Source organism: Primulina eburnea, chromosome 10 (genome assembly GCF_022965805.1).
Source record: "Primulina eburnea isolate SZY01 chromosome 10, ASM2296580v1, whole genome shotgun sequence".
In the NCBI taxonomy this organism is placed as follows: domain Eukaryota; kingdom Viridiplantae; phylum Streptophyta; class Magnoliopsida; order Lamiales; family Gesneriaceae; genus Primulina; species Primulina eburnea.
The window spans coordinates 4,467,740-4,484,062 of NC_133110.1; the positions used below are offsets into that span (position 1 = coordinate 4,467,740).

The window sequence follows — 16,323 nt, forward strand, 5'->3', positions numbered from 1 at the left end:
GTTATAATAAAAAAAAAAGTAGACGTAGTTAAATATACCAAATTATAATATTTATATTTATTATTCTAGAGAATTATTAGTTTGTGATATTGAAAGGTACATAGATTATATAAATGTCTTCCCAAAAATTATTATCTCAAAAATATTATTAATTTATCGAATATTAATTTACACATATTATCAAATTTATTATCGATACTTTATTATGAAGTGAATAATCCACGATAACTTTCAATTTTCTAAATTATTTTTTTCTAATAATTAAATTTTTCAAGTTTGGATATATATTTATTTTTAGTAAAAGTTTTGGGTATTTTGAAAACCTTAAAGATTATTTTTTCCTTTTCTCTAAAACATTTACCACATATATAACTCGAGAAACGAAGCGTCTTACCCATTTAATAAGTTAGATTAATAAACTAGATTATACTAGATAAGCATGGTGATTTTCCTTCAAAATTATATGTTTTTAGTCTTTTAATTCTTCTGCGCATTTAAAAAAAAAAAAGAAAAAAACAGATTCAGAATTTTCCCATCTTTGTTTGAACAATTCTTAGCTTATAAAAATTATAATTTTGGTCATATATATTTATCTTTTCGTGTTTTGAGACAAATTATTTTCAAATTTCAGTTTTAATTCGTTATTTTTTAATCAATTTTAAAAAATTGATTAAAAAACCTTCGATAATCCTTCAGCTAACAACTATATGCCCGCCCTTCATAGATCCTATAAGCTATGTATATTGCCAGTAATATTCAGGATACAGCAAGCATCATCTATCGGGAGTTTTTTTTAAAAAAATAATTTAATTTTTAAAATTAATTTCAAAAATAATTTTAAAAAAAAAACATTTGCAAAAATAGCTCAATCCGTGCTTACGAAACGCGTGAGCAGCGTACGTGTTTTGTAAGCGCGGATACTGCAAACGTGGAGCAGCGTCCTGTGCTTACGAAGAACAGACGGTGCTTGCGCGGAAATTCTTTTTCAAGATGCAAGTCGTTGAAAGTTCAAGATTATCCACGGCGTACATGTACATGCTGTTAATACTATTATTAACCGTCGCTACTGTTAGCGACAGACTAAACCGTCGCTAATTTTAGCGACGGTTCGAAATTTTGCTATTTTCTTTAACGTCGTACATTGCACGCTAGTAATAGTATTAACAGCATGTACATGTACGCCGCAGATAAATCTTGAACTTTCAACGGCTTGCATCTTGAAAAAGAATTTCCGCGCTGCGAAAAATCATTTTTGTTGTAGTGAAGACATTAAAAAAAACAGACAAAAAATCATCACAAAATAAGTTTTTTCAGGAACCTCTACTATTCAATCTGGTTTTTTCAGTGAGTCAGGGATGACTGACTTTGATTTGTTTGGCCAGCAGGATTTTCGACCAAGACGGAGTTTGAAAATCCTGCTGACTTATAAATTATAGTACTACCAGACTATAATTTATAAGTCAGCAGGATTTTCAAACTCCGTCTTGGTCGAAAATCCTGCTGGCCAAACAAACCAAAGTCAGCCATCCTTGACTCACACATTGTTTGGTTTCGAGAGTGGGATTTACTCATAATAGGACCAAACGCTAGAATAGAAGGAGGTGATCTTTACTCCTTTATATTTCTTTTCTCATTGGCAAAAATTTAGATCATCTCACCAGTCAATTTTATCAGACAATTTTCAATTCTACCTCTGGTTAGCAGGACAGAGGTAGACGTGGATGAGATTAGAAGATTTTTCAAGAAAAATATGATAAAGAATCGAAAAGTGTAATTTGTGAAAGTGTCGAGGAGGGAAATTTTAGGGGATTTATGGTTGCATTGGCTAATAAGGCATCCACCTGTTAATTTATGTGGCTTGTAGACTTATATCGAAGGAAATGAAGGATAACTTTTCCATCACCGACAATACACGCATTATATGGTTGTATAATCTTTTTAGGCAAAAACTTGTGTGAGACGGTCTCACGGATCATATTTGTGAGACGGATCTCTTATTTGGGTCACCCATGAAAAAGTATTACTTTTTATGCTAAGAGTATTACTTTTTATTGTGAATATGGGTAGGGTTGACCCGTCTCACGGATTATGACCCGTGAGACGGTCTCACATGAGACTCACTCATCTTTTTATTGAGAATGTTAATTTGATATATTCTATTTTTATATAAAAAATTGGGAATGTTAGGAGAATAAAACCTAGAATGTTATCTGATTTTATTTAGAAAAATGATTTTTCACGTGAAATTAAATATTAATAAATAATATATTTCTGATAATAATTTTACACATGAAAAGTTATTATTAAGTAAACCAGACGATTTCGATTGCCCACATAAAGAAGAAATAAAAACACTCAGAAAATTAAGTGGGATTTCTCAAGCATAAAGCAACAATATCCCTATAAAATCAGCAAGAATCGATTCTCTTTCCCAATGGGAAATCCACAAGAAACCACTTGGGTAATCCATCGCATCATGTTTTCTCAATTGTTCTTAAACGTTACAATATGTATATAAATGAATTCAAGACAAAAAATACCTCCACGGACCATACAAAACATTCTCAACCAAATAATAACAAATGGAAGGAAAATCAGGTGCTCAACCGCTTGAAATTCACGAATTCGAACCATTTTGTAAATGGCAACGCAAGGAGGATCGTGACATTCTTGAAATCCATCTCCAAGGTGAATTTTTTATGCAATGAGACTACGCTGTTGTCGTTTTTTAGCTTTTCCATGAAACAAAATAGTCGATTCACATGTTAAGTATACGATGAAAAATTGTTTCATTTGACCGTGAATAACATAGAAGAACAGTAGCCTAGTCATCACAAATAGTGTTAGACCTGTCTTTAACATAAACTCATCAAGTAACATTTCCTTCTCTCCTAATTGAACATCACATTGCTATTATCATTTTCACATTTATATTTTAAAGTAGATAATGTCTCGAAAAGGGTCCTTTTAGTTCAGCATTTCTACGTCTACTCAGTCTCATGTGAGGAATTTGGCCATAACTCTTTCCAAATTTTATTTCAAGATTTCGAAAAGGAACAGCTAAGAGTGCAAATTAGCCATCAAGGGACACTAAAGATTTCAGGGGAACGCTCAATAAATCCATCGCGGAAAAGTAAATTCTACAAGGAACTAAAATTATCAAACATCTATGATTCCTCAACAATTAGTGCAAAGTTTGTGAATGAGTGGCTCCATATTACAATACCCAAAATAAAAAACAGAGTCACTGAAAAGGATGACAAAAGGGTCATTGGATCCAAGGATGATCAAAGGCCTAAAAAGGAGTCCACCAAAGATGAAGCCACGGCACTGCCTTCGAATGATGTAGGAAATGCAAATGCATATATAGAAGATGAGTTCCGGGGACGGAAATGGGCGGCTTCAGCTTTGAAAGTGGCCAAGACAGCCGTGATCGTGGCAGCTATGGGTGTGACTGTGGCGGCGTTGATGTCTTATGTTATTTATATGTACAAATCTACCGTTGATGAGGTTGATGATTGTAATTACTAATGATTATAAACTTGATATTTGGTCAGCCTGTTCGATCGTAATGTACTAATTCAGTTTAGTGATGTACACGATGCATTGTGAATAAGAGAAAAAAATTTCCTATTTGTTTGCCATTCAGGTTCAGCATTACTTATTTTTATTAAAAATAATTGAATTTAAATTTAATGGAAAAAAATAATAATATACTGCGAATTTAGCCACTTGTTCTGATTTAAATTTCTCTTGATCAAGATACACTAATTGAAACAATGCTTAAAATACAAAATACAGTAACACTTCAGAAGCGTGAAAGATAGATAAAAACACCGAAACCAAAAATAAAAGGCCATTTGGCAGCCTACAACCAACCGCTGAATGAATTTTCATGACAAACAACAAATTATTCAATACTGAGAAATCATTTCTTAGAACTTGAGAAACAACTACTTATAGAAACTAGTGTGCGTGTGTCACAACATTAAATTTGCTCATTTAGCACTTGCGAGCTGAGTGCGAAGGAGTTTTGCTGCAGAAACCATGTTTTCGAGTGCAGGCTTCACTTCACCATACTTGCGCGTTTTCAGGCCACAATCGGGATTTACCCACAAGATGTTGGTTTCAAGAACAGCAAGCATCTTATTGATTCTGTCCGCAATTTCTTCGGTAGATGGTATTCTTGGGGAGTGGATATCGTACACACCAGGACCAATTCCAGCACCATATTTCACGCCTTCACGGAACACAGATAGCAGCTTCTCATCAGACCGGGAGTTTTCAATTGTGATCACATCAGCATCCATGTCGATAATGGAGTGGATGATGTCGTTGAAGTTGGAGTAACACATGTGGGTGTGGATCTGTAGTGTCAAAATGAAAAAAAAAAGGTTATTGATAAGTGTTATTGGGCCAGGTTTTTTTTTTAACTACTGCTATCATGCTAGAAACCATTTCTTTTAAAAAAAATCGAGCATGCTGATGGGAGGTGCCCAATATTTTTTTTAACACGATAAGATAATTGACCAGAAAGGGCGAGGTAAATGGGACAAACCTGGGTCGTGTCCTCGACACCAGAGTTGGTGATTCGGAATGAGTGGACGGCCCAGTCTAGGTAGAAAGCATGTTCAGCCTTCCTCAGAGGCAATCCTTCTCTCAGTGCAGCTTCATCAATTTGGATCACCGTAATTCCTGCCTTCTCAAGATCCTCAACTTCGTCCTTAATGGCCAAAGCGATTTGATAGCAGGTTTCGAATCTGCGAACCAAGAAATGCGAGTCAGAATTTGTTTAAATGGTGAGAAACAAGAAATGTCATATCTTTCCAGGAAAGATATAGACCTGGGTTGGTCGTTTCGTACGAAGGACCAGTTGAGAATGGTAACTGGGCCTGTAAGCATTCCCTTCATTGGGCGCTTGGTCATGCTCTGGGCAGCAGTGGACCAGAAGACGGTCATTGGCTTGGGCCGACTCACATCACCGTAAATAATCGGTGGCTTCACACAGCGAGATCCATAAGATTGCACCCACCCATTGGCAGTGAAGGCGAAGCCAGACAATTGCTCGCCGAAGTACTCAACCATGTCGTTCCTCTGGAATTAAAAAAATTCAAAATATAAAGACATAATCACAATGACTTTATAGTATCTTCGATTTGTCAGAACATGACAAATAGCTTATTTATGATCATTTCATTGGCTTACCTCCGGCTCTCCATGAACAAGAACATCGATGTCGAGCTCCTCCTGAAGCTTGACAACTTTCTTAATTTCCTCTTTTATAGAGGAGATATATTCCTCCTCAGAGATCCTACAAAACGAAATGTTTTAAAATACATAATCTCAAGTCCGTGCTGATGACAAAGTGCAGAGGAAGAGAGAATCACTCACTTTTTGGCTTTGTATTCACGGCGGACTCTTCTGAGTTCTATGGTCTGGGGGAAGGAACCAATGGTGGTGGTTGGTAGGATTGGAAGGTTAAGCTTCTTTTGTTGAACATCAAGTCTAGAACTAACATTGGTAGCACGGCGGTGGTCAGAGCCCTTCAACGCGGCAGCCTTGTTTGCAAAAAGTAGAGTAGATTGGTAAGCACAAGACAGAACTCTATCAAATGGTAAATATGCAGATTAACTACTTACAGCCTTTTGGACAGCTTCATTATTCACCCTCGGAGAGGATTTCCTGGAAGCCTGAGCAGCAGAATTAGCAGAGAAGAATGCCTGACTTGCAATAAACAACCAACCACACATATTAGTTTATTCATCTCATGTTCCAGACAAAACTATTAAGGAAATTGTGGAAAGACATGTGAACAGCATACTAATGAACAAATTTATTTAGGAAGAAAAGTCCAAATGAAAATAATGTCCTCAATTCATAAGACAGCTGTTGTGAATTATATACCTCGTCCTTCTTTCCAGCCAGTGACTTTGCCAAAGCATCAACTTCAACAATTTTTTGCGCAGCAAATGCGAGCCAGGATTTAATTTCTTTGTCCAGCTTAGGCTCATTTACAAGATCCACAGCGGTGTGGAGAAGGGAGCAGGAGGTGGATACAACAAGCTTATCTGCACAAAAAGTGAATAAACGACTCTCCATAACAGCAAATTGATACCTCGTAAATTCAGGAATTTGCCAATATACCCTTTCCCACGATGCTTTCAAGAGACTGCAAGGTGATGAGAGATGCATCCAGATCATTAGCCCAAATGTTCCTGCCATCAACCACTCCAGCAAAAAGGACTTTTCCTGAAGGGAATTCCCTCTTGATCAAATCAAGGGTCTTGCTACCACGGACCAAATCAAAACCAAACCCAGCGACTCCGGCAAGAGAGGTAAGGGTTTTGAATGCCGCCGCAGGGACATCAGCAAAGTAAGTCTCAATAAGAACATGAAGCCCAGATAAGCTTGATTCTAATTGAGCATATGCCTTGGTGAATGCTTCCAATTGGTGAGAGTCGAGATCCAAAACAAGTGTGGGCTCATCAAACTGGATCCACGACGCACCTGCTGCCTTCAACTCAGTAATAACTTCCCTGCAGGTAAACATCCATTTAAACACCAAATTGGTTCGACAATGTGATGAGTGAGACAGTCAATTGAATAAAAATATTGTAATATGTTTTCTTACTTGTAGACTGGAAGAATTTTGTCAAGAAGAGAGAGAAGAGGGAAAGTCTTTTCAACACCCTTGGCTGGCTTAGAAAGCAACAAGTATGTAACAGGGCCGACAAGTACAGGGACGGTATCAACACCAAGCTGCATGAAGGTGAATCCCATCAGGTGGCAGTAACAAATCAAACAAACTTTTAGTTAACAGTGAGACACCCATTATGCAATGACACTTAAAAATACAAAAATGTGAGGGCAATGACTACCATCTTTTAGAAAAACACACATGTTCTGTTTATTGGTAAAATTGGAAATATAGAAGGAGATTTATAGAGCTCATACCGCTTTAGCCTCTTTGTATTCGTTCACAGCTTTGTGGGAAGCATATGAAAATTTCACATCTGGTCCCAATTCTGGCACAATAAAGTGGCTGCAATGGCAAAAGAATGCACGAGTTTAAAAAACATGACAAACATTAAGATGAACTCTCTAAGGCTGTGGAGTTTTACACATCACTTACTAGTTGGTGTCAAACCACTTGGTCATTTCCATAGCAGGAACTGAGGCATTGCCTCTTGCCATGGAAAAGTAGGTTGAGAAACCAATCTCAGTGCCACTCCAATTGTATCTCGAGGGGACAGCACCAAGCATAGCAGTTGTATCAAGTACCTGATCATAGTAAGAGAACGTGTTGCTAGGAATGTACTTGATCCCGGCATCAGTCATCTGCTTCCAGATGGATGCCCTGAGGTCAGCCGACACTTTTTCCAAATCCTCCGCGCTGCTCTTGCCATCCCAGAAAGATTCCAGAGCAAACTTCAGCTCTCTCTTAGGGCCCATACGTGGGTATCCAACGATGTGAGAAGCCATTTTTCTGGTTCATCAAATTCATTCAATCACATCACGATTTAAATTATACAACATAAACATCTCATAGGTGATACATACAATCAAATCAAGTTAATAAATTTATGCATGTTAATCAAGTGAGATACCAGAAATCAAAAAAGGTTTTTGACTCTATTAATCACATGGCTCACATGCAGCCCGCCCGTAAGTAAATCATTTTCTTACAATTACAACGCATCGAATGATCAAACAGGGAAAATGTCTGGAACAGATCTTATCACGGATTGCCCACCAGATTAGCTCATAATGCTCACAAATGATAAATACTAGTAGAAATTTCACAAATAAAATCGTTACGATGATTCCACTGTATGGTGGTGTTAAATCAACCACTATAAGTTCTAAGATAAAAAACTTATTGCCAAAAAACCGAAAGAAAATTCCAGATCCAAACAAAGAAAACCATTACATGCTCGAAACCCGAACCAGGGGCACAATGCCGACAAATTTAATCGAACTACAAAAAACCGAAAGAAAATTCCAGATCCAAACAAAGAAAACCATTACATGCTCGAAACCCGAACCAGGGGCACAATGCCGACAAATTTAATCGAACTACACACTCTCATTATCCACTTCAAGCCAGATCTATTCGGATCAAAATCTGAAATCCAGATCTACAAATTCCAACCCGAAAACTAACTATGTCTAGCCTATCCACACATATTCCATCCCCGCCACCCAATCACAACTCCTTACTAAAGCCACGTCAGCACATTACCTGCATCGAGATTCCAGAACACACAAAATCGACATCAAAACAAATCGAATTTCAATCAACAACAATAACAATTCAAGTAAACCGAAATCACATCATCAAAAGAACACATGAAAACCAATAAAACTGGCTCTCACCGATTGATCTAAGCGAAACGAAGCAAAAAACCTTCAAAAATGCAATTCAAAAACCACAAATCTACCAAAACAACAAAACAAAAATCGCGAGACTAATTCTAATACCACAAAAAAAGGAACTCAACAAAATGAACGAACGAAGATGTCAAGCAAAAAACATAAATACACAACACGAACGCAGCGAGACACTAGAGAAAGAAAGGGAATCCATACTTTTCGGGGAAATGGAGACGGGGAGCGGTTGATTTGAGATCGAGAAATGGGAGACGCGAGTTTTGGGAGTAGGGTGATGAGATTATTTATAGAGACTAATCAATTAATTAACAAAACAAAATCCTAGTACAGTAATGGTCAGCTACTGTGCTGCAGTGCTGTAGTCTAATTTCATTGTAATTTATTCTGTTGATTCCATCTTAGTTACAGGACTCCGGATAGAATCAAAAGTCTAAATTTAACCTCACATTCATCATATCCACTAATTTTTTTAAAATCGCATATATGTGAGGGACCGTGCCTCCACATATAACATCCACTTAACCAATTCATTCAATCATAATATTCAATTATACTATATAAATAAATAATTATGTGTTGAATAAATAATATCTTTACCCATTAGGCATACTTAACGGATCAGTTCGGGTCGTTAAGCCTGGAACCAGATCCGATATGTAAGAACTGGATCCGAAATCATGTATAATCTGTTGGTTTGTGGTTTGAACCGGTTCAACATTTTCTGAACATGTTCAACAGATTCTGGATCCGGTTTCGGACGGTATCCAGAACCCAGAACCGGACCCATATAGTTGACATCTACCAAACTACGGTGGTAGATCTAGGATAGTGAAATCTTCCTACGGAGAATTCAGTGAAATTTCGATAGGGGGTAACTGAGTGACGCGCGATTATTGGGGCGCGTGCTTTTGGTGCTAATTGTGATATGATTCATGATATCGATAAATATTGATGGTTTTCTTCGATTTTAATTTGATTTGATTACTTATTTTTGGTCAAAAATATAATTTTAATTCTTCGGTGATTTGGATTATAATTTTATATTACAAAGTTTTCAGAAGTTTTATATAAAAATTTGACCAACTTATTTAATAATTTATTCGAACATAGAAAATAACATATCAATTTCACAATTTTATTTAAGAGTTTTTTTTATTGAAATAATTTTTTAGTTATCGGGGGGCAATTTTGACGACGTAAAAAATATCATTTGGGGACGTAACTCGCAAGTGTTGGTTGGTGACAATAGTTGGTAGGAATGGGGCCACCCTCCAGATTTCGGCGTTGCGGAACCTCAATTACCATACTTGTCCGCAATTTTTTGTGGGTAAGTGGGAATGCGATCCTTCAAATTTGCATGGCATCCTCTTTTTAAATAACCAGTTACTCTACGCGATGTGTGTGACAGTGTGAGAGTATTTTTTATTATTATTATCGATCGACTAAAGTAAAATTTGACAAACTACAGAGTAACTAAATTGATATATGAATGATTGAAATAAAAATAAAAGTGTGGAAATTTTATTAAATAGAATAGATGATAATAAAAATAAAAATCATATAAAATATTTTATTAATATATATGAAGTAATAATTTTCTTAAATCGAAATTAATCTCAATAATAATTACAAGCACATAATTCGTTTAAATTAGACATAAATCAACCTACAGAATAAAAAAAGGTAAAAATTTGTTTGAGACGGTCTTAAGGATCGTAATTGTGAGACAAATCTCTTATTTGGGTCATCCATGAAAAAGTATGATTTTTTATGCTAAGAATATTACTTTTTATTGTGAATATGGGTAGGGTTGATCCGTCTCACAAATTAAGATCCGTGAGACGATATCATATGAGACTCCCTCAAAAAAAAAAAAATTAAAAGAATTCCATGGAAATCCTTAATGGAGTATATATAGAGCTCTTCAATATAGCACACAAACTTTTATGAACACGTCTTATGAGTTTATTTTGTTATACGAATATCTTATTAGATTTGAATTGTGAAAATTATTATTTTTAATGTCAATATTATTATTTTTCATTCTAAATATGGACCATAACCTGTTTTATTGATTAAATCAGTGAGACCGTTTAATATGAAACCTACTAAAAAAACAAAAAATCTTATGAAATCGTCTTATTGGTAGATTTTGTGAGACGAATCTTCGACCCGATCTGACTCATAAAGCATATTATTTTTATGTCAAAAGTAGTAATTTTCACTGCAAATATGGATCAAGTCGTCCCATCTCTCAAATATAGATTTATGAAATCATATAACTAGAGACCTACTAAAACATATACGATGTTAATGACATTGAAATTTAAATGATTTTCTTCCAAAAATTTAAAACATAGCTTAATTAACTCTATGTGATACGATAAATTATTATTAAACATTACAAAATTTTAAACTAAAAAAATTTATCCAATTAAATCAGTATGAATAATTTTTAAAAAACTAGAAAAATTCATCTTTAAAGTTCTAGCATAATCTCTTTATGTTTTTAATAAAAATTATTTAATAGTAGAAATTATTATATAAACAAAAAATTTAAGTTTTTTAAATGATGTTTGAACCCGAAGTCGTTATCTTTAAATGAACATTGGGTACACTCTCGATTAACGCAGTAGTTAACATATTACGCTTAGATAAATCATAATGGATAAACTATGTGCAAATTTTTTATTTAAAAAAAATCTTGATAGGAAAAATCAAATTCATGATTATTAAGTCAAATATTGATTTATTAATCTACCAGATGTACCGAAGATTAAAACCCAAAAAAAAAAATTGATCTGCACAGCAATTCAGAATTATCAATGATAGGCGTGCATAATTCATTAGGAAATTATATTATTGTACCTTTTATATTCCTAATGTTCGAAACGTTTTAGTTATACGCTAAATAAGTCACTTAAAATTTTATAAAAGAAAAAATTTCAGAAAGTTATACTATACATAATTTAATATTATAAAAAAATTATTAAGATATTTTAAATCAATAATAAAAAAAAACTACGTTTAAAAATTTGATTAAATTGCTATCGATCGAACGGGTGCAATGTTAGAATTGGGATAAAAATTTTATTATATTATATACAGGTAAATTTATTTTTTTAAAATAAAATTTAAATTATTGTTAAAGTAAACATTTATTCCATTTTTATCATAAAATTATTTATTTTTGTATTGTGTTTAAACTTTTAGTGAGTTATGTGGAGTTTAAATTCTAGAAGTATTCAACCTAAACTTGTATATATTCAATAAAAATTTAATATTATTCAATGTAAAATTTTGTATAGTTTTAAAAATAATGTGGTCTTCAAACTTGCTTTTTAAAAAATTTACAAAAGTTTATAGGTATTCAAAATATCAATAAAATCGAATATTATGTTTAGTCCGTTTAACCATTTGTTGATCCATATTTTTGAAGTTATTTTCAATTTATTCTCTTTCGAGCCGAAACCAAATAATAAACATGCAATTAATTCGTCATATTAAATATAAGAAACCAACACAAATATGGATTAATAACATAAAATAAATCAAGATACTGATCAATTCAATATGCAAAGAAAGATCACAAGTTTGATTCCATCGTGGTCTCCATCATAAAACTACTGCACCATAAAATTAAAGTTAGATTAAAATATAATGTTTGATATCTGAAAATAAAGGAATTAAAAAAAGAAAAGAAATCTCAGAAATTATGCAATCTTGCTTGTCAAGAGTGTCTTCCCCTCTCACATATTCTTCCCTTCCATATGGTGAATTCCTATGAGACTGTATGTAGTATTTAACTTGTAGACAAGGAGAGAAAAGATAAAGTAAAAATAAATTTCAAAAATATGCAAAAATTTGTGTGAGACGGTCTCACGGGTCGTATTTGTGAGGCAAATCTTTTATTTGGGTCATCCATGAAAATGTATTACTTTTTATGGTAAGAGTATTACGTTTTATTGTGAATATGAGTAGGGTTGACCCGTTTAACGCATTATGATCCGTGAGACGGTCTCACATGAGACTCACTCTCAAAATAAAACATCATTGAATAGAGTATATTAATAAGGAATATTGAGTTTTTATGTAATAAAAATTCTATCAAAAATTTCTTTATCTCAATTCTAAAAGTTTTTTTCTTTCCAAAATATCCAATGAATCAAATAGACGTGACCACACCTTGTTCCATGACTTATTATATTTTGGTTTTTTTTTTTCAAAACTTGATTCTAGCAACTTTCAAATGTGATAAAAAAAAATATTTCTTGTCCAAATTTGTTCCAAAAACATAAAACTTCCTCGATCCTATAACAAATCTCCTTGGAAGAAAGAAAAACTCTTCAACAATTATTTCCTTTATTATCATGAATCATTCCTACTTGACATTAAATTTGTTGTCTTTATTTTCAAAATTAAACTTTTTTCACCTTTCGGTTATACCTAAAAAACAAAAAATATATGACGATTTAAACGTAAAACTAAGAAAAAAATGTCAGATAAACACGAAAATGACAAAATAAAGCTCAACAAGTGCTATTGGATTCATGCTTATCAACCGTGTAACATGTTAAATGCTTTGTTAGCAACAAGTTGACCATGTTTAAAGTTCAATAATACTTAATCAAATGTTAAATGCTTTGTTAACAACAAGTTGACTATGTTTTAAGTTCACTAATACTTAATCAAATAATTTTTTTCGCATTATAATTTACTAACAGCGAACAAATTATGAAATTAGGACCAGGAAGTGGCTCAATGTAATTATTCTTTTTATTTATTTAATTTATTTCAAAAAATAGATTCCTATCAAATTTCAACATTCCATAATTTGTAACAGCGTATAGTCATAGTTGTTTAGTGTAATAATTGTCTTTGCTAGGCGTGTGATTGAAATATGATGCTTGAATTATTATATGATTTAAAAATATTCGAGTTGTATCGTTACTACTTTCGATAGCTTTTAGTAAACGACAAATACCGATCTTACAATTAATATCATAATCAATGTCATGTATTCAATTTTCATAAATTGCAATTAGTTTAAATATTGGGAGATGTTGTTTGGATGTGATAATTTTACTTACAATATAAGTTATCGAAATTTGGTGTTTGAGTTACTATATGATTTAAAATAAAATTGAGTTATATTGTTATTATCATCTATACTTTTCATAACACGAAAAACATTCGATCTTATATTATAATCTTGAGAAATGAACCATAGTCTCAATGAAATATCAGTTCAATATGATTTTTTGACATACAATATAATTACATTGGATATATTTCACGTTTGGAGTTTAATCAACTACCTCTTTTGTGAAATAAATAAATATTGTTAGATCCCTAGCTAATTAAAGTAAGGGGAAGTTGGTGAAAAATCCCTAATCAAAACATTTATTTAGATTCACTATCTACCCACAAAATTATGGTACTATGTCATATAAAATGTGGTACATTTCATGTGAAAACGTGGTACTAAAAAAGTACTCAGAGACTTAACACAAAAAAAATCGACGACCGAGGACTGAAGATCAATTTCCCGTTACAGTAAACACAACGTAGATAGTAGAATAGATTTGCCTATGAGCTTCGATAGGGAGCAAACAGCACCAAAAAGGTAAGTAACATCCATCTTTCATATAATCACTGTAATAATTACAATTACAGCAGAGAAACAGACAGACTCGAACATATTTGAGCACTTCTATCCTTGTGAATCAACACTCATAATTCTACTGATTTTCCTCTGAACCGAAAAAGAATGCTTCCACCTTTCGCTTAATGAATCAGTTATTTCCTGAAACTAAATCCGATTGATGACTTTATGTATTTTAGTATGCGATCGACACATATTTTTTTTTTTGAAAAAATGTTTCACATGAACTGTGTTTCCAGCCGGGCCTCAGACCACGGCTAATGGAGCATAGTGATCGAAGCTACTCCGACGAACTCTCCTGCTATGATTCTGATTCTTCTTAACCACACAAGTATCCATTTCTCTGCTAGAAATCCCCTTACCAAATGCCACAGAATTTTGCTTACTTTTAAGCTGTGAAACGCCATCTTTTGCAGCTCCTCCCTGTACAAGGATCCTAATAATCCCTGTATAGTTTAAAGATTCAGCAATTTGAACGGCTGTAACGCCCTTATTTGTTTTTGCTTCAACGTCAGCTCCTCTCTTTACGAGCAATTCGATCACATCCACCTGCCCCGACTCCACAGCACAGTGCAACGCCGTGTATCCATCTTCGTCTTTCGCATTAACATCAACGCCCTTTTCGATCAACATTCGTGTCACGTCTATACGTCCCTTAAATGAGGCCCGGTGAAGTGCGGTCCAGCCGTTCTGGTCCCGCCCATGAATGGATGCCCCATTTTCTAGAAGCTTGAGGATCATCCTCAGCTCTCCCTTTCTCGCAGCAGTACATAGCTTGTCGGCAAGTTTTAGGACGTCAAATAGGTTTGTGTGCCCGTTTTCAGCAGCAAGATCGTAGGCCGTCTTACGTTGTTTGTTCCTTATATCTTTATTTGCCCCCTTATGGAGCAAAAGTTTCACCATTTGCTCATCTCCTAAGGCGGAGGCTGTGTGTAGAGGTGTGTCACCATCACTTGTGTTTCGAATATCTGATCTAGCTGCATTGGCTAGCAGCAGCCGGGCACAGTCTCGTCTTTTCTCTTCGACGGCTAAGTGCAGTGCAGTGTTTCCGTCTTTCGTGAGCGAATTCGGATTAGCACCTTTCAGTAAAAGATGCCTAAGAACTTGAACATGGCCATTCCCTGTAGCTAGATGGATTGGACCCCAAGTGGAAAATTCTGATCTTTCCGGGCTTGCTTTGTGAGCCAAGAGTAGCTCAACTATCAGTTCTTCCCCCGAGGCAGAAGCTGCCTCGAGTGGGCTCGATCCGGTTCTGTTAGTGGCCTCAATATCTGGCTCGAATTCAAGCAACAACTGGACCAAATCAGGCCTACTCTGAGCAACAGCCAAATGTAACAATGAATTTCCCTCAGAATCAACAGAATCAGCGGCTCTCGAATTCGGGACACTCTTTTCGAGAACCTCCCTGATTTCATCCATACAACCTTTAGCTACCAAACTGCTCAAAACCATCGATCCAACAAACATGATCTTGATCCCACTATCAGAATACACCTGTTTCTTCTTGTTAATGAACCAATCATTCGGAACCGAATCATAAGTCGATGTTGGATTCTTCACACCTGCTCCAGGAGCCACCACACTTTGCAAAATGAAAGAATCATCACAATGCGGGTACCGGTATGGCAACGAATAATTCGGAGAAAGTTGGTAAGTGATTTCAAGTGTGAGTGTGGTGAGAGGTAGTATGATCCCGGAGTGTGGAACAACTGTGTACCGTGTCTTGTTCAACGGTTGGATGCGAAACGCAACTGGCATCGTGTGCATAACGTTGCGTAAACTGATGGAACCGGAGCATTTCTGCCCGGGTTCGATTTCGATCGCCACCGTATTGGATGGCTCTAACCTTATTAGCCTATCCATTCTTGGATTTCTTCACTCTTTCAAGTTCAGTTGTATATGAAAGAGTAAAGCTCCAACCAACTTAATGAAGTGGAAAAATATATGAAGAGAAATATATGCAGCAGCCGGCTTTAACAAGGCAGCGCCACTTGTTGGAGTTGAAATCAATGAAGACTTGTTCTATTCTCTGTCCGACTTGTTAAATACCCAAGTCAGTAGTTTGTGTAAATTATATTATATATTAATCCACACCAAATTATAACTAAGATTATACTCCTCACAAAATTAAAAACTCCTGTTTTATATATAAATTAAATTACAAAAAATATTTAAATCCGTCTTTTTAAAAAAAAAATTAGAGAATTGTATAAGCACGCAGGTAATATAAATATATAAAAGAGGAAAGGCATTTTTTTTCAAGTGTA

At 34.6% G+C, this 16,323-nt stretch overlaps 3 protein-coding genes across 7 annotated transcripts; 1 reads left to right on the plus strand and 2 right to left on the minus strand.

The window, feature by feature from the left end:
* Positions 1-2,545: 2,545 nt before the first annotated feature.
* Positions 2,546-3,826, plus strand: LOC140842667 (uncharacterized). Its single transcript, XM_073210725.1, has 2 exons — positions 2,546-2,688; positions 3,044-3,826. Exons 1-2 carry the CDS (start codon positions 2,583-2,585, stop codon positions 3,529-3,531), a joined length of 594 nt encoding a protein of 197 aa, XP_073066826.1. The 5' UTR covers positions 2,546-2,582; the 3' UTR covers positions 3,532-3,826.
* Positions 3,715-8,756, minus strand: LOC140842666 (5-methyltetrahydropteroyltriglutamate--homocysteine methyltransferase-like). 5 transcript variants are annotated; one of them, XM_073210721.1, is made up of 14 exons: positions 8,590-8,684; positions 8,029-8,242; positions 7,133-7,486; positions 6,955-7,042; positions 6,632-6,759; positions 6,145-6,536; positions 5,905-6,068; positions 5,640-5,720; positions 5,392-5,558; positions 5,206-5,311; positions 4,844-5,094; positions 4,559-4,760; positions 3,958-4,367; positions 3,715-3,920 (listed from the first exon to the last, which is right to left on the minus strand). In XM_073210721.1, the coding sequence occupies exons 2-13, from the start codon at positions 8,088-8,090 to the stop codon at positions 3,999-4,001; spliced, it is 2,364 nt and encodes a 787-aa protein (XP_073066822.1). In that variant the 5' UTR covers positions 8,091-8,242; positions 8,590-8,684; the 3' UTR covers positions 3,715-3,920; positions 3,958-3,998. The 5 variants fall into 5 exon arrangements, with proteins under 5 accessions (XP_073066822.1, XP_073066821.1, XP_073066823.1 ...); XM_073210720.1 differs by having other exon boundaries at positions 3,715-4,367; XM_073210722.1 differs by lacking the exon at positions 8,029-8,242 and having other exon boundaries at positions 3,715-4,367; positions 8,590-8,756.
* Positions 8,757-14,082: 5,326 nt separating this feature from the next.
* Positions 14,083-16,039, minus strand: LOC140803758 (protein VAPYRIN-like). Its single transcript, XM_073159642.1, has one exon. It carries the CDS (start codon positions 15,917-15,919, stop codon positions 14,303-14,305), a length of 1,617 nt encoding a protein of 538 aa, XP_073015743.1. The 5' UTR covers positions 15,920-16,039; the 3' UTR covers positions 14,083-14,302.
* Between the last annotated feature and the right edge of the window lie 284 nt (positions 16,040-16,323).